Genomic DNA, 21651 nt, shown 5'->3' with positions numbered 1-21651 from the left:
ACTCACATTTCCAGTATACTTTCTATAAAATGTTTACTTATCGTTCAACCCCCTGCACGGGAAGTATCAATAGTGCGATAGGGACGGCCTGCTATTTTATCGTCTATCGCGCGATCATGCTTCCCGTGCTGATGTTGTTAATAAATGTCAGTCTTATTGTATTTTATAATAGTGCGAGTCTGCTGGCAACCGTGAAGAGAAAACGCGAATTAATGATAAAATCATGAAATCAGTCCTATTCCTTAGGTACCTAATAATTAATTTTTAAGAAACGGCAACAGTAAATACCTCATTCAGTAAGAAATATTGTTTTCAGCAGCTTTAATATAGTCGAAAAAGATGAACGCAAAAAATATGTAGAAATTTCATCTTAAATCAAACCCGCGCGCATTTCGGCCTTAATACTCGTATTTATGTGGCAATTACAGTGTCATCGAGCCGATATAGGCATCGATCGTACACGGGCGAGAGCAATTTAAATCATTATCGAGGTGAGGTAGCAACGTCATGCCGGGTAACAGAGCAATCTCGTCCTACAACTCGCCCATTAAAGAGATCTGTGCCGGCTTGTGGCCACTTCTGATTACTCACGCGCGGAACGCAGGATGTCGGTCGACTGGTCGCAAAGAAGCCCTAATTATTATACTCATATTCTAAATACTGATCAGGCAGCGCGAGGACAGTGAGCGGTAACCAGTCTGCAAAATTAAAACGGTAAAATTTCCTTTGGATTAGATGTTGATGGTGTTGGTAACTTTGTGCATACCTTCAATCTTTCAAGAGTCCGTCAAATTGATCAATATTTAGTTTCAAGTAACAACAAAACATGTTAGGCTCCTCAGTTGGTCGAGGCTAGGGTTTTTATTTTATTTCGGGCTGTTTAACCCCCGACGCAAAAACGGGGTGTTATAAGTATGACGTGTCTGTCTGTCTGTGGCATCGTAGCTCCCGAACGGTTGAACCGATTTAGATTTCGTTTTTATTTTGTTTGAAAGCTGAGTTAGTCGCGAGTGCTCTTAGCCATGTTTCATGAAAATCGGTTCACTATGTCGGCGGTTTTTTCAAAATAAAAATTTTGTGGTTAGTTTATTTACTGATCTGTCCGGAATCTAAATGTTAGAAAAAGAATATGTGTTCATGGTTTCAATAAAATCTAAAATATCTTTGTCATCTGAACAGAATGCCGTACCTATGTATTTACGTAGAGCCGGTATTTGCATTGTCCTCCTTTGTTTGCTCTGAACACACCGTGTTCCCGTGCGTGTAAATACAAACAAATAGTTACAAATTCCAAATCATGAAATTGTGAAAGCATAATGCAACAAACGAGTATGAAATGAATGAATGAATGCATTCTTTTATGTAGATTACTAGGATCCACAATGGTAGGTATTCAATATATTTATGTACAAGTAATATATCATTATAAATTCATTTTATATTGGATTGTACTTTCTTATTATTTTTATTAACTGTAAACTCGAGCTTAGCGCGTATGTCAACTGCAAAAATAATCAATAGTAATTATCTAAAAATGAACTAATAAAATGCCAGTCCCTGTCCCTACCTGTCCATGTGTATCAAGCAATAATAATATTTAATAATATTCCAAGTTTTAGCCAGTTTCATGTGCGCTGCCTGTCTTTTTGGAAATACAGGCATGGGTTTCTGATTATGTGTAATCAAAATCTTTGCCGCGACCCTTGACATTATTATCAAACTTTTAGGGTAACAACCAGAATAATACTTAAACATATAGAAAATCTAATTGGTGTTTTTTCATTGTTACAGGCACATGTAGTATCAGCATTCGAGCAGAGCCTCTCGAACATGACGCAGAGACTACAATCACTCACGGCCACTGCCGAGAGAAAGGTAACACCCATTACAATAAACTACATTTTATTATTTCACTCAATTTCACTCTTACGCGCTATGTGCGTTTGTCGTTATATAAAACGTAATAAAATAATCGTTAATTATCACTGACGCGCTTTATTATTAATTTTATTTTCATTATAAATTAAATAAGTGAGAGTTTATATTATGAGCATACTTTTCCCTCTAAGGTACAGCGGAGCAAATCTCGACTGGGGGGCAATTGTAACTGATCCATTTTTTCCATTATTACACTATAATGTTGAGTTCTACATGTAGTCATAGGGCTTACGGAAAAAAACTGCATTTTATGCAGAAAGCAAGCCACTTTGCACAGTGATACTAGGGACCAATATAAATGATTTCATCCGAGGAAACACGATTTTCATCCACTAGAATTCAAGATGGCGGACATTTTCCAAAATGGCAGCTGCATATTTTTAAAAATTTATAGAATCGTAACGGCTGCACCGATTTTGATGGTTGAGGTGTCTATCGCATCGTATTGAAGCGTTAATTAATATAAAAAATTAAAGTCATAAAAAATTAAGATGATAAGAAAAATATGAAAATTTCAAACAATTTTTTTTCATTCTCGTGCAATTTACCAATAAATTTTCTATGATATGGTCACATTTTTATGTATTTAAATTAAACCTGGTAATATTATCTACATAATAAAATAAAAATTATGAAAATCCGTTGAGTAGTTTTTGAACTATACTCATTTGAAATGGAGCGCGCGGATTTGAAAGATGTTTTCGCACGTGATGTAAACAATTTTGGAATCATAACGGCTGCACCGATTTTAATGGTTGGGGTAGCTATCAGTTTGTATTAAAACATTTATTTATATAAAAATTAAAATCATTTAAAAAATAAAGATGGCGGCCGAATAATAAAAAAAATATGAAATTTTCTTTTTTTTTTATTCTCACGAAATTTACAAACAGTTTTTCTACCATATGGTCACATTTTTATTTTTTTAAATAAAATCTAATATTATCATCTGCAAAATAAAACAAAAAACATTAAAATCCGTTCAGTAGTTTTTAAACTATACGCATTGAAAATGAAGCGCGCGGGTTTGAAAGACGTCTTTGCACTTGATATGTGATGCATCGTATCGTTTGGTACCGCTATACACGCAAGACTGATTATTTATTTTGGTCACAACTTACTATATTACTATTCAGAATCAATGTTTTTAGTATTTATATACATTATTAGTTTTTTATTCCGAGTTTAGGTATATTTAGATAACCCCCATAAACTTGACCATCACATAATTTGTATTTTAATACGTAAAAGAACTTAAATGCACATAACATAACATATGTATTAATAGCAATTGTCCTTTCCGAGGACTCCAGAGATAATTTTCGACAACTTAGGGGGCTTCAGAAATATCTATGTATAAAATAACTTGTTTTCTGCGACAAGGAGCGTATGTTTTTGTAGTGCTGGCGATGTTGGTGGGATGCTGGTTATTAATTTTGGTTGGAAACAGTTCCAAGCGCACCAAGTTAACCGATAAATGTTGAGTCTGCGGATCAAGGTTTCAAGCATGGCCATTATTCCTCCAGGAATACACTGTTCAGCATGACAACCAACAATACTTTTTCCAGAAACTATAGCCTGTTGATGTTATAAGTGTGGTGATTTTTTTTTCTAAACAATTTACTTCCTCAGAGAACATTTGCTCTGCTATTTCAGGGTAAACCATAGGAACGTAACCGGAAGAAGCTGATAGCCTCATTGTACCTCGCCCAAAAGATATGGCGGAACAGGGACTCACGCGTATCATCACATCTTCCGATACAGATGTCTTAGTATTTAAATAAAAACCACTGGAGTCTTCGGGTGAAGGATAGACGTAAAGTCAGTGGCCAGATTCGGGTTTGGACCTAGCTTAGAGCCTCGAAAGGTCTTTGCCTCATGTGAGACCTCGAGTGAGTTCAGGGTGGTAACGGATGCTAGAGTATCCCATGCCCTTCGTTGAGTTTATCTCGCAGTTTGTAGCCGTGGAGGCTTTCAGGGCGTTACGTGCGAGATCGAACGTGATGTAAATGGAGGCAGGAATGACGGCAAAACGACAATTTACGAGTGCCTCAGCCGCCAAACCATACCGGTAAACAGGCCTGAGTCCATGCTTGCTCACTAAAATATGTGTTAAGAACGGTCCCAATTTGGCATTTAAGCATGTGATCTATGGAGCTAATTATATTGGGAAATTTCCAATTCTTATCTAGTATATTTTCTTAAGACTTCAAATGAGAATAACCTACCGGAGTATAAGGTACTACTGCTATTCGTGGTTTTTACGCTTTAACGTCTGATACGTTAAGTTAAGTTATACCAGCTTTGATAGAAACATCGCAGTAACTACAAAGTCTTCCTGGAGGAATAATCGCCATGCTTGAAAAGTTCACTCCAGTTCAACTTGGTGAGCAAGAAACTGTTTACCACCGAAAATAAATTAGTACCTAACCAACATCGGCAGCACTCCGTGTCGTATAACAACGCCTCATATTCTGGATATTACTTCTGTGCCTATGCCATCATCCGTACGTGCCAAGACGTACAATGATAGTTGGGTACTGCAGTGGTCTGAAAACAGGGAGATATGGTATGAATATGTATACTTGGACAATTGCGGTTGTGAAAAAGGCTGCGAAACAATACGCTGTACGTGTTGTGGGTCTACCCTGCGCGGCGCAATGCAAATAATGCAATGTATTAATAATGTTATCATTATTTCCTTGTTTGATATTATTTTCTATCTCTTTTATCTTTCAGTATAACCTAGACGAGAAGCAAAAAATATGTCTTGTATTAATATATGTTTCCGTAGCCCCTACAGGAGTTGTCGAAAATTATCTCTGGAGTCCTCGGAAAGGACAATTGCTATTAATACAAATGTTATGTTATGTGCATTTAAGTTCTTTTACGTATTAAAATAAAAATTATGTGATGGTCAAGTTTACGGGGGTTATCTAAATATACCTAAACTCGGAATAAAAAACTAATAATGTATATAAATACTAAAAACATTGATTCTGAGTAGTAATATAGTAAGTTGTGACCAAAATAAATAATCAGTCTTGCGTGTATAGCGGTACCAAACGATACGATGCATCACATATCAAGTGCAAAGACGTCTTTCAAACCCGCACGCTTTATTTTAAATGCGTATAGTTCAAAAACTACTGAACGGATTTTAATGGTTTTTTGTTTTATTTTGTAGACGTTAATATCAGATTATATTTAAATAAATAAAAATGTGACCATATGGTAGAAAAACTATTTGTAAATTTCGTGAGAATAAAAAAAATTGAAAATTTCATATTTTTTTGATTATTCGGCCGCCATCTTTATTTTTTAAATGATTTTAATTTTTATATAAATAAATGTTTTAATACAAACTGATAGCTACCCCAACCATTAAAATTGGTGCAGCCGTTATGATTCCAAAATTGTTTACATCACGTGCGAAAACGTCTTTCAAATCCGCGCGCTCCATTTCAAATGAGTATAGTTCAAAAATTACTCAACGGATTTTCATGATTTTTATTTTATTATGTAGATAATATTATCAGGTTCAATTTAAATACATAAAAATGTGACCATATCATAGAAAATTTATTGGTAAATTGCACGAGAATGAAAAAAAAAGTTTGAAATTTTCATATTTTTCTTATTATTCGGCCGCCATCTTATTTTTTTTATAACTTTATTTTTTTATATTAATGAACACTTCAATACAATGCGATAGACACCCCAACCATCAAAATCGGTGCAGCCGTTACGATTCTATAAATTTTTAAAAATATGCGGCCGCCATTTTGGAAAATGTCCGCCATCTTGAATTCCAGTGGATGAAAATCGTGTTTCCTCGGATGAAAACGTTTATATTGGTCCCTAGTATCACTGTGCAAAGTGGCTTGCTTTCTGCATAAAGTGCAGCTTTTGACCAGAATTTCGCCGTAAGCCCTATGACTAATGTATCCACTAAACACGCCTACCATATATAACAGGTGAACACTATTTAATAATGAAAACATTGTAAAACATGGAAAAAATGGATCAGTTACGTTTGCCCCCCAGTCGGCATTTGTCCCGCTGTACCTTATATATATATATATATGTATGTATCGCATTTGAGTCGTTTGAACTTATTTCTTTAATTTTGTATACTCTAATAATCTTGATTTATTACCTCACCGCTCTCATTATAAGTACGATAAATGACTAAAAACCAGTGGTTTAACAGGCGCAACGAAATCCGTGCTTGTTAAAACTACGCGGATTTAAAGGAGTCAGAATATAAGGGCAGTGAGCGCTTTACTCGGCGTGATAACTTTGCGAGTTTTATCATTACATTGCGGTATTTAATTGGTATGCTCACGCTGAATTGTACTTAACAACAGGTTCGGGAACCGTCTATGAACTAATAGGGATGAAGACTAGATAAAAAAATGGCATTCTGTTTAGTCCGTCAGTTAGATCGTCCAAAAATACTCAACACATATTTTTCACTTTTTCTAATTAATGAAAAAATACAAAGATATAGATCATCAAAGTTCCGGAGTGGGGGCTTGTGAAGTCACTTCTAAGTAAAAATTGTACAAATTGACTTCAACGCACTGTACCTACTGTCGTAATTTTTCGTTTACGAGAAAAAAGAAAAAATACGTGTCTAAAATTCTTTGATAATCTAACTGACGGACTAATTAGTTTTTTTTAGTCGTCTCGCCTATTATATGACATCTCTTTCCGCACAAACTCTAAACAAAATAGGCACTAGACGTCCTGGTGCGGAACCTGCACCGGCTACAATACTGAGTGAATAAACATTTTGTGTTAGGACTCGGAGCTTACGGAACTACGACAGACCATCGAGCTGCTTCGGAAACAGTCGATCCAGGCGGGTCTGACCACGGCACACATGCAGTCCATGGGCATCAGGGCCGACGGAGTCAACGTCACGGGACAGGTAACCTCATCTTTTCCCCTATTGCATGTTATATTTACTCATTCAAGAACATGACTTCGTAAACGTCCAAACAAAACTAAGCCCTTTTGTCATTTGCTACATTCCCAAAAACCTGCCCAAGCGTTGGTTGTGGAAGTATTAGATTTGTCGACGTTCCTAATTTCAACTTATTTAACATTTGGGAACATGAAGTACAGAATGTGAACACTGAATGAGTGAATGGACTATCTCGATGATCACATGTGCAAAATACTCGTCACGGAGCCCATTTCTCGAAGCTAGAAGTTACAATTTACAAGTGGTAGTCAATGTGTAATATGGCAGTCGACAGTAAAAATATGTACCTTCGTGTAATTGTAATTATGTACCTTGGGTTTTCGGTCCTAAAAAGTATCTAAAACGTATCTTTTTCTTGCCTGTTATTGCCAAACGAGTCACGCTAGTTTAAAAATATTAAACTGTGCACACGCATTTTTCTAGTAACAAGCCCTTTCCTTTTTGCCACCTATGGACTACATGCATGCTTGCATAATTTCATAGCTTAATTTTGCATAAAACCATGTCCAGTTTGATTCACCCATTAATATAAAATGGTATTTTATTGACTATTATACAACATGTCCAGTGAAGTTAAAATAATGTGCAAAAATATAGTCATCAAGTATTTGTTTATCTCTTAACGATCGCCTCCGATATCTCTTGACATTGGGATATCGGTTTAGTATCTGAGTACTTACAACTGTAAATCTTATCTGCAGATTATCTGCAAATTGATAAAATTTCATTTGTATTTTTATCATTTAATAGAATAGAAAGTTTTATTCGTAAGCACACAGACAGTAAACAATATTTTTTAAGAATGACATAGAAGAATAAAGTGCCACGAAATGGCCAATCAGATGCATATATCCTCAATATTTAACGTAAAAACATAAAAATAAATTACATGTAACTTCCTTGGCGATTTGTGTGTGGCCTCTATAATATTGGGTGCGCCAGTATTGTTTAGGTAAAATCAGTAGATACTACTATTTCTTTGTTTCTTATAGTGACTTACAGTATACATTCAAGAATTATATTGTAATAATCGGTGGAATATTAGTATTAACGTATTCAGCATATGTTTAAATTCAGTTAAACATTGGAAAGCTACGGCCTATAAAATAAATGACATGAAATGAGCCAAGCAGCAAGAGGTTCCATTTGCATCCAATTGGCCATCAATGGATCTGTTCCCGTTCCACTTTCGACGTCGCCGTGTCTCTAGAGCTGACGAGTGACAAGACACACAGATCTGTCTCACATAATGATTGACGACTTTAAAGGCCTATTGCGCACCGGATGTGTGTGCGTAGACTTGAACGTGCGCGTCATATGTAGTCATACAGACCCCTTCAGATATATCGAAGCTGTTGAGGTGCTCAAAAATATCTGACCACGCTCTATCGCCTTGAAAATAGAGGCGTGTTCAGATGTTTGTGAGAGCCTTGAACGCTCCTATATATCCGACGGCGACTGTACCAAGTAGACATCGAATTTGATAGCCCCGTCTGGTTAGGTAAACGTATTAAGTTCATATTAGAAGCTTGACGTTGAAAATAATACCTGCACCGACGGGGTTTGGTATGACTTATTGGTACCTAGTACCTACCTATTCTTATCGTTATGAGAACACCGACGAACCGCTTACCTGGCATGTGAGAATACTGTTCTAACATTTTGGCGCACGCGTGCACAACTACACGTCGGCGCATTGAATAGATCTCGGCGACGCAGGAAAAAACACTTGAAATATTATCTAAATTCGATAAAAAATATTCATGATGTCGTCAAACGATACACAAGTGCGAATACTAGAGAGATAGTTACGTACCTTTGGCAAATCTCTACGATCAAGTTGTTGACGTAACAATACACAATAATATAAATAAATACTGCCTTTATGAAATACTAACAATATACCATACCAGATGCGTCAGCTCAGCTCTTTTGCCATAGATTAAAACACTCCAAGGTATTCTATGCCGATAATTTTATCTGAGTTGTGCAAACGTCACACATAGGCGAAACCATTGCAATGATTTACAATGTGAAAACTTTAGTACAATGATCATCAAACTCTACTGTAGTCAGTTGCGTTCTTTGATACTTTTATATTTATACTCATTATAGAAGGGCTAATCCTTGACTTTTTTCTCAGGCCGAAAAATTGCAAGAGCCAGCAGCGCCTCAAACACAGCAGAGTTCTCCTCAGCGCCTAGCGCAGACCGGGAACGGAGCGATCACCCGACATCTTTCTACGGACAGCGTGTCGAGCATCAATAGCCTCAGCAGCGGCTCTTCGGCGCCGCATGATAAGAAGCATAAGAAGAAAGGATGGGTACGTACTTGCTAGATTACGCGCCTCAAAATACTGTAAGAAGAAAGATTCTATATTTCTCAAATAAAAATATAAGCTACACACATAAAAAATCTAATACTTACATAGCAGAATAATCAATTACGAAGTAATATGTTTGATCCTTCATGCGTCAATTTAACTAAGTTTCTATATAATTTACTTTCAATATGGTCAACAGCTGCGTTCATCATTCACGAAAGCTTTCTCTCGAAACGCGAAAATCTCTAAAACGGCGAAGCACTCTTCGCTTGGGCAGCTATCGTCCCAGGACAGCTCATCGGGCTCCCACCACTACGACGATCCGCACACGATCCGCGAGGGGAGCAACGAGAACAGTCTAGAACATTCCCATGAAGCGCTTCCCGAAGCGAAGGACAAGCCTGCATGCCCGCAGGCGCCCGCGGAACAAACCAAAGGTAAACAAATAAACATCAAGCCGCCGTGACCGCTGTGTCATGACACGAGATGACAACTTGACGTGCCCTCCGGCCGGTGATGGAAATAGCGAGGTGGATGTGGCAATGCGCTTCGTCATTACCTTTGAGTTCATGTCAGAATCAGAAAACGGACGTCATAAAAGATTTGATATTATTGTTTAGACATGAATTTCGTGCTGATTTCTATTCTTAGCTTATATTAGTCTAGATTAGATTCTGTGAAGCGGAAGATGCTTAAATATTCCAGAATGAGTAATTATATTAATTTAACCCTGAAGCATTTGGTCCACAATGACACATTAATATTGATATAAACTCCGAGCCATTGTTATCCGAGTTATTGTATTTTATAGACGATATATTATTTTATCGATTAGCATTAGTAGCTTACTGTGAACGCACAAACGCTATCGAATTATTAACTTCCGTCTCAAAATCTGGTTAAAATCGAGTGTGAGCGTCAAAATGATCACAACTACAGTGCGAGGTCGGGTCTTGAGAGAGTGCCAAGGCGCCGGCAGGCCGCGGTCATGCCTCGCGGACACCGCCATATAGATATTAAACAAATAATACGGTTTACGTCCCTGTTAGGTAAACAATAGCCAACAAGGTCTCAGTGAAATTGGGTTGCCGAAGTGAAAGTCACGAGTGGGGTGAACAATTTACTATTTGCACTTTGCCTACTTACCTCTTGAATTTTGTAACCACGTTGTTTGTCACAGCTAAAATAAGGACACCAAAACACTTAGCAGTTTCGTAACTAAAGAAATAAACATCACTACAAATGTGTCGCTTAACTTCAAACTTGGGTAAATCCATTCTGCTATAAGGTTGATTATCTTTCAGATTATATTATATTTTTGATATATCCAACCTTAAAGCAGAATGGATTTACTAAAGTTTTAAACTAAGCGACACAAATAAGGGTGTACAATCATGGCTGAAATGAAATGCTTTTATAACTACTTACGCATAAAAAAATTCAAAATAAATATTGTAATCAGCTGTAAAAACAATGATTGATGGTAGAACGTTAATTTTCTCTTATAAACCTTTAACGCATTTAAGATGCACTATTTCAGTCAGAAAAGGCGGTAGATTGCCATTGACACATACGAATATTACCTTTCAACTCTTCTTTTCTGGCAATATCTCGAGGCTAAAGAGTTTGATTTCTTTGGTGTAATGTCATGAAAAAATCCTAGTCTGCGACGGTAGCGACATGTTTTTAACTGGCTATTAATGTCACAGATAAACCCGAGGAGTCAGTCCTGGTGGACGAGCTGAAGCGGCAGCTCCGGGAGAAGGACCTGGTGCTGACGGACATCCGGCTCGAGGCGCTCAGCTCCGCGCACCAGCTCGAGAGCCTCAAGGACACCGTCATCAAGATGCGGGTATGTAGCTCTGTTACTGCCGCAGTGAACAGTAGTTGTACACCAGAGGAGTCAGTCCTGGTGGACGAGCTCAAGCGGCAGCTCCGTGAAATTTCAAAACTTAATAATGTATTAGCACGGCTACAGTGACCGAAGGCTGCAGTATATTTTAGTTACAAGAGCACATTAAAATGAAGCATAAACAATGGAATTTTGAGCCGCTAAAGTCATGTGCATAATGTTAAAACAAGGAGGCGTGAAATAAGAACACGTCTAAAGTACTTTTTATTATGGCTTATTTGTACTTCATTTTATGTGCATATGAGCGTTACCAAGAAAGTCGGATTTATGTTTAGAACTCATAAAACCAAGTAGGTGATAGATTTAATAAACAGAAAAATACTACAAAGGCATGAGCAACACGGCGTAGTATGGAAATTCTCTTATGAATATTTTCTGATAAAAAAGTTAAACATAAATGTTAGATATGAGATTTTATAGATAGGAATATCCCCATTTCAATTGCAGTCATTGAAACCATCTGCCCGCATAAAAGCTTTCAAACTAGAAATATGTAGGTCATTATTGCAAAATTTAGATAAAGGTATGCGCTACAGCTTTATTATTAAACGCATTGAACCATACTGCGCGCAGATGTTCGATCCCAATCTAGTCTAGACTCGGGTAGCCGTGAGTCCACGGGGCCCGGCCCTGTTATGTGGACCGGAAAGAACACAATACGAGAACGTATGGGTTGTTTATAAACTTAGGTATGTTCCCTTGGTCCTATACCTATGCTATAGACGTGTGGTTGTGGGCGATACTTTCATAACGTTTATACAAATAAAAGTCAACTAGACACATTTTCTTAATACCTGAATGGCTAGTTCTGACTGTTGACTTAATCCGAGATTGACGTTATTAAGCAATTCAATTGTAATCTTAGCGTAAGCTTAGTAAGTGCGTTTTCACATTATCCAATCCGATATCGGATGTAGATCCGATATCCCTTACATTTAAGCCGCCATGTTTGATTTTTGCCTGTGAAATACTTCCGACATCCGATATCGGATCGGATAGTGTGAAAACGCACTAACGTGTATACTCGTACACTATGGAGGAAAATTCAAAAACCCCATGAACGTATGACATTTACGAGTTATGAGAATAAATGAAGTTTCCCCTACCTTAAAAATAACTGCATACAAGCTTTACCCTAATCCTCGTTACACCATAACTGATTGTCAATATATAATGATAAGAAATATTAAACTCTTAACCTTTTTCAGAACGAGATGCTGAATCTGAAGCAAAACAACGAGCGTCTCCAGCGGCTGGTGACGTCACGCTCGCTCGCCGGCAGCCAGAGCTCGCTCGGCACGGGCGGCTCCGCCGTCGAGGACCCGCGCCGCTTCAGCCTCGCCGACCAGGCCAGCATGCACCAGGTATACTAGCGTTGTGACTGACCCTGGACAGGACAACGAGGCTACATAGGCTGGTGACGTCACGCCCTACGACCGTACTTGGACAGAACAACTGACTGTCCAGGTATTTACCCGACGTCGCTGGCTGCGACCTGCCTTTGAACATTGTCGTGAAAAATGAAACCAGAACCACTGATTCACTATAAAATCGAATATACTACAAATCCTGACCTGATTCCAATTTATCGAGGAATTTAGTAAGATAAAGTAGAAATCGCCAGCAGTTGGGAAAGCTGTCCAATTTCCATTTAGTGTGCTAAGTTAATTTGTTTTATTCCTCACACTTCTATGTTTTGCACATATATTTTCAATAAAATGATACTAAAATAATGAATTATACAGTTTACTTTCTAAGTTGTTAGTAATGAATAAATAGTACTTAAATGTATAGGTAATTATCGAAATGAGGTTTATGCTCATTTTATGGTATATCGCCATCAGATATATAAGAGCGCCCGAGGTACTCAAAAATATCTGAACACGCCTCTATTGCCTAGATATCCATATAATAGTGAAATCTGGGATAAGTAATATTGTACACTGTAGATATAATGTCAATCGATATAATGTCAATTTAATGTCAGCGCCTTGAGGCTGATTGTTTCAAACTAAAGTTCCATCAAATGTCATTACATGAAGAATTGTAGAGTCATATTTCGATATGATTGTGAATGAGGGTAAATCACATTAGTGTAGCTTAGTAAATTAATTAAAGAAAACATCGTGAGGAAACCGGACTAATTCCAATAAGGTCTAGTTTACCCTTCGGGTTGGAAGGTCAGATGGCAGTCGCTTTCGTAAAAACAAGTGCCTTCGCCAAATCTTGGGATTACTTATCAGGGGACTGTTGAAAGGGGACCGCAGGCTCCCGTGAACCCTGGGAAATGCCGGGATAACGCAAGGAGAAAAGAACAAGAAAAGTCACTTCTCCCAAACTAGCAATGTAATAATTTGAAAGTTCTTATTTGTATAAAGAATATTTTGACTTGAATATTAATCTAGAATTTCATAGGTATTTTTAAGAGCTTGCGCTCAACATCTAATCGAAGGTCAACACATACATAAACTAACGATAACATTTTTTCATCCCACAGGCAACCATCGACATTCACTCCCAGCCGCTCGAGCTCGACTTCAACTGCATAGCCTCCACTCCAACCATGGATTTTTCCAAGAAGGGCTCGCCCAAGTCTAGCATGGTCGAGCCTATATACGGCAACAAGGCGTCCTGTGAGCTCAGTGAGAACGAAGCGCTGCTAGGGCTGAACGGGGCCGCGGATATATTCACGAATGGACTAAACAGTGAGCGGCTAAGCGGGGATTACGATATTAACACTGTACTGCCGCCGCCGAAGAGTCGCGAACTGGCCATCGGGGAGAGTTATTCCGATATAGGTACGCATAACATTTTTCTAATATTTCGCACTAGTAATAATGTTCCGAATGTTCGTAGCATAAATAATCTAGCCAGGCCAGCTTCCATACCTCGTTACTGGCCGTCATCGTGCACTTGCCTTCGTTTCATATCATCTCTAGTGTAGTTCATCCACCATTGCGGGACTTTTCCGGGAAGTGAAGCATTTGCGAAAAATACAGTCTTGTTACTTTTCAGGTGTAGCAGACAGCCAAGGCGACACGACAGACGGGAAGAAAATAGCAATAGCAGTATATTTAGGACAGCCAGAGACATTCCAAAGATATTTCGAAGAAGTACAAGACACGCTCACCGAATCCGAATGCAGGTTTTATGCGAAACAGTCGGCCAGCGGGTACAACAACCACTTCGAGAAGCAGCCGAGCTTCGACTCGCCGAGACTCTCGCAGAACCACAGCCCTGAGGCAGAGCCGCAGGACTACCCGCACTCTATAAACAAGTCCAACACCAACAGCCTCAAAAGCAACAAATCCGCTCACAGCACATCCTATAAGAACGTATACAATAGCGACTCGACCATAAACTGCAACGAGTACACGATAGCGTACACCTACATATCCGGGAAGACGACTTGGCAGAACTTAGATTACATAGTTAGGAAGACTTTCAAAGATTATCTCTCGAGGATAGACCCGGGGACGAACTTAGGGCTGAACACGGACTCGATAACGTCGTACCACCTGGGCGAGGCCACGCGCGGGCCCGAGATCGGGTTTCCGGAGCTGCTGCCGTGCGGGTACATCATCGGGACAGTCAACACGCTGTACATTTGTCTGCAAGGCGTCGGGAGCTTAGCGTTCGACAGCCTTATACCAAAAAATATTATGATTAGGTGAGATTTCATGTGATTCATCAATAGATCTAGTACTGATTCTTAGTTATATTTTTTTCTTGTTAGAAGAAAAATCAAATGTCAATTTATATTTTTTTGCGATACGACAATACTCGATAGTAATTCATGTCTCGAAACTGCTTTCTAAAAAAATACATAATAATTTCAGATACGTGTCGCTATTATCGGAACACAAGCACAAGCGGGTGATCCTCTGTGGGCCGAGCGGCACTGGCAAGTCGTACTTGGCGGCCAAGCTAGCCGAGTTCTACGTGCAACGGAACGGCACCGAACGCCGAGGGAACCCCGCTGAAGCGGTTGCCACTTTCAAGTACGTATACAACACTAACTTACATACGTTCATTAAACTACATCATGATTCGACTATAGAGAGTGACTGAAATAACTACGTGTGTCTCATAGCCGTCCGTCCATTGGATAATCCCCGTAGAATCCGAACTTCACTTAAAATTTCTCTTCGAGAAATTTTAAGGTCTCAGTCGTTGACGAAACGGGCAAATAGACATAGTCCTTTTAATACAAAGAGTGTCTAGCACAGAACTTTAGCCTATGATAGTATCTACTACATCCATTTTTTACAATATCCATTTTAGTCGTTTCACTACCTCCATTTTAATCCTCAAATGCCCGGAGTCTAATCTAGTCGTCATAACACAGGAACAAGTTTCCCCTCACCAGGCAGGCAAGCATGGTCGCGTGATAAACGATAAAACGTCATACCGTCTTTTACGCACTATTTGTAAGTGCAAATATGATAGCCTGACGTTATAATATATACACCCTGTTTTTATTGAATTCCGTTAACATTAAGGGAAGATTCTTTACTTCAAATACAATTAATTTCTCTAAGAAACAAGCCTCTTAACTCTTACGATTATCGAATTATTAAAAAAAAAAATTTAATTACTGAACACGTGTGTGGCATCCCTTATCACTTCCTAATGTTATTTATTTTGACATGTGCCGTCAAACACTTGACAATACCTTTAATGTTATGATTAAGGTCCTCTCACACTAATGAATCTATTTATTATGTATGGAAAAAAAATATCGAATTTAACAAAGAGCGGTATACAGTGTGGTTCCTATTTCCCGATGATGAACATAACTGGGTGTCGAATTTAACGGAAAACAAAAAACACGGTGTATATGATAAAGTCCATAATTTTTGGTTGCATATTAAAATAGTTTTATTTGAATCAACAGTGTCGACCGCAAATCCTGCATCGAGCTGCGCGCTTACCTAGCCAACATCGCGGAGCAGTGCGGCGCGGCGGCGGCCGGCGAAGAAGCGGCGTTACCGTCCGTGGTGGTGCTCGACAATCTACAGCACGCGTCCGGCCTCGGCGACGCGTTCGCGGGGCTCTTGCCGCCCGACAACAGGAACATGCCTGTTATCATTGGTAAATATTACCTAATAGTGTCGCAACATTACACTGACACAACAGACGGAGAACGCTTTAGGCGCTTGGTGCCTCTGTTGAGTCGGGTATGCTGCTAGAATACCGAGCTGGCAGTAAAAATTACCTACATCTTTGAGAAATGAGAGTGTGATTCAAATATCACCCTTTATTCCAATCCAATAATGTGCAATCTGCAATTGTCAGAGATTCAATATCATAGAAACTAGTCTATAAATGTGATTGCCGCAGGAACGATGTCTCAGGCGACGTGCAACACGACGAATCTCCAGCTGCACCACAACTTTCGATGGCTGCTCACCGCCAACCACATGGAGCCTGTCAAAGGATTCTTAGCCAGGTAAAGAGATAGCTATTTTTTTGTTGAAATTTCATCCACTCTTTTAGCCACCACACAATAGACTTACGCCGTGTCTTGCGTGGGCGACGGTCGCGCGACCGTCGCCGTCGCGTCTCATCGCATCGTCTACTTCCATATCGATAAGGTTTGATTTCGTATGCGTCGCATCGCCGTCGCGCGACCGTCGCCCACGCAAGCCACGGCCACATCTCGGACACTGGCGATCAAATATATGAAAGAGGCGCGTTCCTAGCACACATTCTAAGCTCGTGTAGGTGAACGCGTACCATGCTTGTATGAGTGAGATATGACAGGTTGACTGTTCACGTTTATGACAGGCGGTAACTGCGAGGTAACCGAGAGGGGGTGGGCGGCGTTTTCAGCGGGGAGTGGAAGTGGCCATACTGTACGATAGTACTCTTTATTATACTGTGCCACGGCGTTATTATGTAGTTGATAGCAAGTTTGGAATGTACATTTCCATCTCCCATTACTCAGTATATAATTAGGCCATTCATTATGACTGACAAGCCCACGTGAGTCCACACACGCGGATAGATCTGGCACCATCGAGATGAGTATTCGGCAGTTCACGACTGCCTGGGGGCGTAGCCGAATGGCATTTCTGCGACGCGAAACGTCACCGAAACGACGCAGAAATGTAGTCTGGCTCTGTTGCGCCAATGCGCAAGAGCGATAGAGATAGATAGCTAGAGATATTATCGTGAGCGTTTGTGCATTCGGCTAAGGCACTTATCTACTACTTTGCCCTGTTGTTTACAGTCGAGTACTGTTACCTAGCTTTAGACGCAATGAGTTCATGATGCATTTTTTTTCCTAAGCTGTATTTGAGTTAAAATTCAGATATCAACTTGATTTCATGATGTTGCTAGAGAAACACTTCAAATTAGTATATAAGGTCCTAATTTATTAGTTGCAGATATTTTAACACATGATACTTTACATTAAAATAATTAACTTTAAATATAAATTAAGAAATCTTTTCATGTAACTTTTTTGATTTCATTTTCCTAACAAAAAAATTAATTATAATTTCGTCTAAAAAAAATCATCATGTGCATTATCACATGTCACAATAACACTGTCTGTCATGTCAACAATTGTTTGTTGTAAATGTCGTAAAGGTTCGGCGGGAAAACTGCACATGTCATTGAAATGGCCAGTTACAGTTAAGTGGTACGTAAAAGAGGTACTAGAATCTGTTCAATGAGTTTTCATTTAATAATCACATAAACAGGGTGTTTTTACGTAGCAAATTTGTTTTTCCGTTTTCTCCAAAAAAACATCGTAAAAGCTATAATGTTTCACGGTTTAATATACTCCAGAGACCGAGTATTATCAGCTGTAAAAATATCTGCATCTAATAAATTAGGACCTTATATTGTATATTCAAAAGACAGCTATGGTTTATGTTTGTTTTTTCTACTCCCGAACTGTTATTCGTCATTTACAGGGTCGTGCATAGATCTTTAAAACCCTACATAAAGGTCTATACCCCAAAGCCAGCGTCCGCCGGCTTTCCGCGCATGCGCGCAGTATCGAAAAAACTGAAAACGCATTGTTTGGCTCTGTAACCATGGCAACGCCTTATAACGACACTGCGCGAGTGCGCGGAAAGGCTGGGCAGCCGAGCTGACAGTGCAAACCTTTGCGTCAAAATACAGGAAGCAGTGTGAATTTCACGAAAGTTATTCAAGAAAACTATTAAATACTAAGTGCATGGTCGTAGAAAAAGTATTGTATGCAACGGTGTTTAACTGAGTCAAAAAATACTCGTGGCGTCTCAATAACAATTTTCGGCTTCGCCTCAAATTGTTACCCACGCCACTCGTCTTTTTTGACCTCCTTTAAACGCCTGTTGCATAAAATACTATTATCACGAATGTATTTGTCACAGATATCTCCGACGCAAGCTATTCTCGCTCGAACTCCGACTAGGTCGACGCGAGCCCGCGTTGGCCGCGGTGCTAGAATGGCTGCCGGGCGTGTGGTCGACGCTCAACGCCTTCCTAGAGGCGCACTCATCCAGTGACGTCACTGTCGGCCCGAGGCTGTTCCTCGCTTGTCCTATGGATTTAGATGCTAGTCAGGTAAAAATGCAATATAATAAAGCCAGACCAGAAACCTTATGACCAGAGATCGGACAACTGAGCGTCATTCTAACAACATAAGGTTTATTATTCCGAAAACGTCATACAAATGACGCCTAACTGTCCGATCTCTGATTATGACTATTATCAAGAGGGGGCGTTGTTATTTGATGATGTATGCGGTGAAAGTACAGTTTAGTATGAAAAAATAGTTCTAATGAAATTCCGCAACATTAAAGAAAAAAAAAGAGTTGTACTGTAATTAAGAGGATGACGGCATTCCGTGTCTCTATAGAATGGCGAACCTATCCTAGTTGTTTTGTTTTCTTGACCTGATTTCTTGCCATATAGTAACTTGGTACAGAGTCAAGCTATAATACAATCTATAAAACCTTTGAAAGTTACCAACCCTAATGCCACAGAACTTCTTTGCAGGCGTGGTTCGCAGACGTATGGAACTACAGCATAGTGCCGTACGCGTCTGAAGCGGTGCGCGAAGGCGTGGCGTTGTACGGGCGGCGGCGGCACGCGGCCGTCGACCCGCTGCAGCACGTCAAGTCCAGCTACCCGTGGCGGGAGCCGAACCACTCTCACGTGAGTATTAGGGCTGCTTTACATAGTGCGAGAACATGCATGCGAGTTTCATTACATTGCGGTATTTTATTGGTAACCTGACTTACATATGATCTCTTCAATCCGCAATGTAACTAAAATGGCATTAGAGCTCGCGCCGTCTTCTCTTCCTTTATTTACCTCTTTTTATACAACATACGTTAGTCTCTTTTATGTTGGTAAAACTATTCTTAACTTTTTTGCCGATACGGCAATGAATATAGGTACGTGTTTAGGCGTAATTATCTTAATGTGCATTTTATTTTCAGACTCTACGTGCGATTACTGTCGAGGAAATCGGGATAGAAGAAACTAATCAGGATCCAAACACCAACAACAATCAGGATCCTTTGGTAAGGACATTATTAGAACTACTACTTTACAACATGATAATATTACTGCGACAATATGGACCGTACAGCCTTTACCTAATAACACACATGGAATCGCAATAAGTCTCCCAAATATGAATTTTAATTTGCAATTGGTAATCAACTAATCATACAATGCAACTTCTACAATGAATCGAAAACGGCCGGTCTGGCTCAGTCGGTAGTGGCCCTGCCCTCCTGCCTGGCCTGCGGTCCTGGGTTCGAATCCCAGTAAGGGCATTTATTTGTGTGATGAGCACAGATATATTATCTTCCTGAGTCATGGATGTTTTCTATAAGTATGTATTAATCTATTTATGTATGAATATCGTCGCAAGCTTTGCTTAGTTTGGGGCAAAGTTGATCTGTGTAAGGTGTTCCCAATATTTATAATCATTTGTTTACAGTTGAACATGCTGATGCGGCTACAAGAAGCGGCGAACTACAGCGGAAACCAAAGCCAAGACTCCGACAACGCGAGCATGGACTCGAATCTAACGCACGACAGCTCTGTGGGAAACGAGCTGTAAACACCACCATGATGCTATTAATAGTATATATTGTGCTGCTGAAACATTTCATACTATTAAAAAATTGTTTTCGATGGTAATGAAAATAAACTCTCAGTAAATATATTGCATATTCCTTTGTCTGCATTACAAATTGTATTTTGACGCGTGCAATACTTATGTCCCTCGTTTCGTTCCTAACTGTATGATACATATTTAACGGGCAGGATCTAAATATATGACATGGCTTCAACGTTAAGATATATAGAGCCCTAGAAGTCATAAAAGGAAGTCTTACAAGCAAGCTGCTATCATAAATATTTGTTTAGTTATATGCTTGTTTGGTTTTATAACTATAGTACATTTATTCAAAGCCAAATAGTTGCCATATGTAAATTATTTATATTTATTTACATTTAATGTTTATTTGACTTATTGTATACTACTAGTGTATAATTTGAACATTTTAAAGAAAAACATAGAAATTGATGGATTCAATATATTCAAAGGTTTGTATTCTGCTGTATTTGTAAAAGTCTGAGCAAATATTGAAAGCACGAGTATTGGACCTTTCCACGAAATTGTTGGGTATATTCGTTTTTTTTAATTCGACTGCTTCAGGTTAGAAGGGAATTTCCTCTAGTGAAGCAAGTGCGTTTGAAGTTCTATGTAACGACAGTGCCTGGAATGATTTTTATGTTTTAATAAGTATTTCTGAAACTTCTTGTTTGTAATTAAAATGGAGCATTGTCTTTTTTACTCTTGTTATATTTTTGCAAGTTAGGATACGGATCGCATTTGTATTACAATGATATTAGATGTAATTGAATGTATGAAAGTGTAATTTTTATACCATTTTCATATAAAACTCATGTACCTAATAAAAATATCTAGTTGTAAATATGTTTAATATAATTTTTTGTATGCTACTACACTAACTGCTAGAACGCCATACCCATAACAGTATAGCGTTAATTTTGTATAGAAAAGTGTAACGAGTATATTAATTATGTGTTCGGTATGGATTGACTTGTGTGCATAACTGAAACGTGATATCTACAATCTATGCTTTACGGAAATTGTGAAATAAACATTGATTATATTTATGCCTTTTATTACTTAGTTATCCGCATAAGAATGCACGTCATTATTATTTGGCCTACTCCTAAATAAATGAGCCAATAATGACAAAAAAGTTAACAATAATAAATTATAGTGCCTTGGAGCAAGCGTGTCCTTTTGAAAATATATTGTTCCGTACTGAAATCTTCCTTACACTAATTTTATAATATAATCCTGATGACGTTTGAAGACGCCTTCACTCTCTCCTCTTAGACCAGTGCCCTGTTTATCAAATATTACAAGTCTACAAGTTCACAAGTTACACGTTACAAGAAAAAATTCACAAGTACCTACGTGTAAATTACGTT

At 38.8% G+C, this 21651-nt stretch overlaps 1 protein-coding gene across 6 annotated transcripts in view; it reads left to right on the top strand.

Moving 5' to 3' along the window:
- Nucleotides 1–21323, top strand: part of LOC125241288 (protein sickie) — a 205504-nt gene extending 184181 nt beyond the window's left edge. For all 6 annotated transcript variants that reach the window (XM_048149685.1, XM_048149684.1, XM_048149683.1 and 3 more), the window contains 15 exons: nt 1792–1875; nt 6746–6874; nt 9075–9254; nt 9454–9691; nt 10964–11106; nt 12375–12530; nt 13664–13964; nt 14182–14836; nt 15006–15167; nt 16064–16260; nt 16510–16618; nt 18537–18729; nt 19165–19323; nt 19611–19694; nt 20120–21323. In XM_048149685.1, coding sequence (XP_048005642.1) covers nt 1792–1875; nt 6746–6874; nt 9075–9254; nt 9454–9691; nt 10964–11106; nt 12375–12530; nt 13664–13964; nt 14182–14836; nt 15006–15167; nt 16064–16260; nt 16510–16618; nt 18537–18729; nt 19165–19323; nt 19611–19694; nt 20120–20242 — 2913 coding nt within the window. In that variant the 3' untranslated portion in view covers nt 20243–21323. The remainder of the gene's footprint in view (nt 1–1791; nt 1876–6745; nt 6875–9074; nt 9255–9453; nt 9692–10963; nt 11107–12374; nt 12531–13663; nt 13965–14181; nt 14837–15005; nt 15168–16063; nt 16261–16509; nt 16619–18536; nt 18730–19164; nt 19324–19610; nt 19695–20119) is intronic.
- Nucleotides 21324–21651: the final 328 nt, after the last annotated feature.

This window comes from Leguminivora glycinivorella, chromosome Z (genome assembly GCF_023078275.1).
Source record: "Leguminivora glycinivorella isolate SPB_JAAS2020 chromosome Z, LegGlyc_1.1, whole genome shotgun sequence".
Lineage (NCBI taxonomy): Eukaryota > Metazoa > Arthropoda > Insecta > Lepidoptera > Tortricidae > Leguminivora > Leguminivora glycinivorella.
This window is presented reverse-complemented; position numbering and strand designations above follow the sequence as displayed.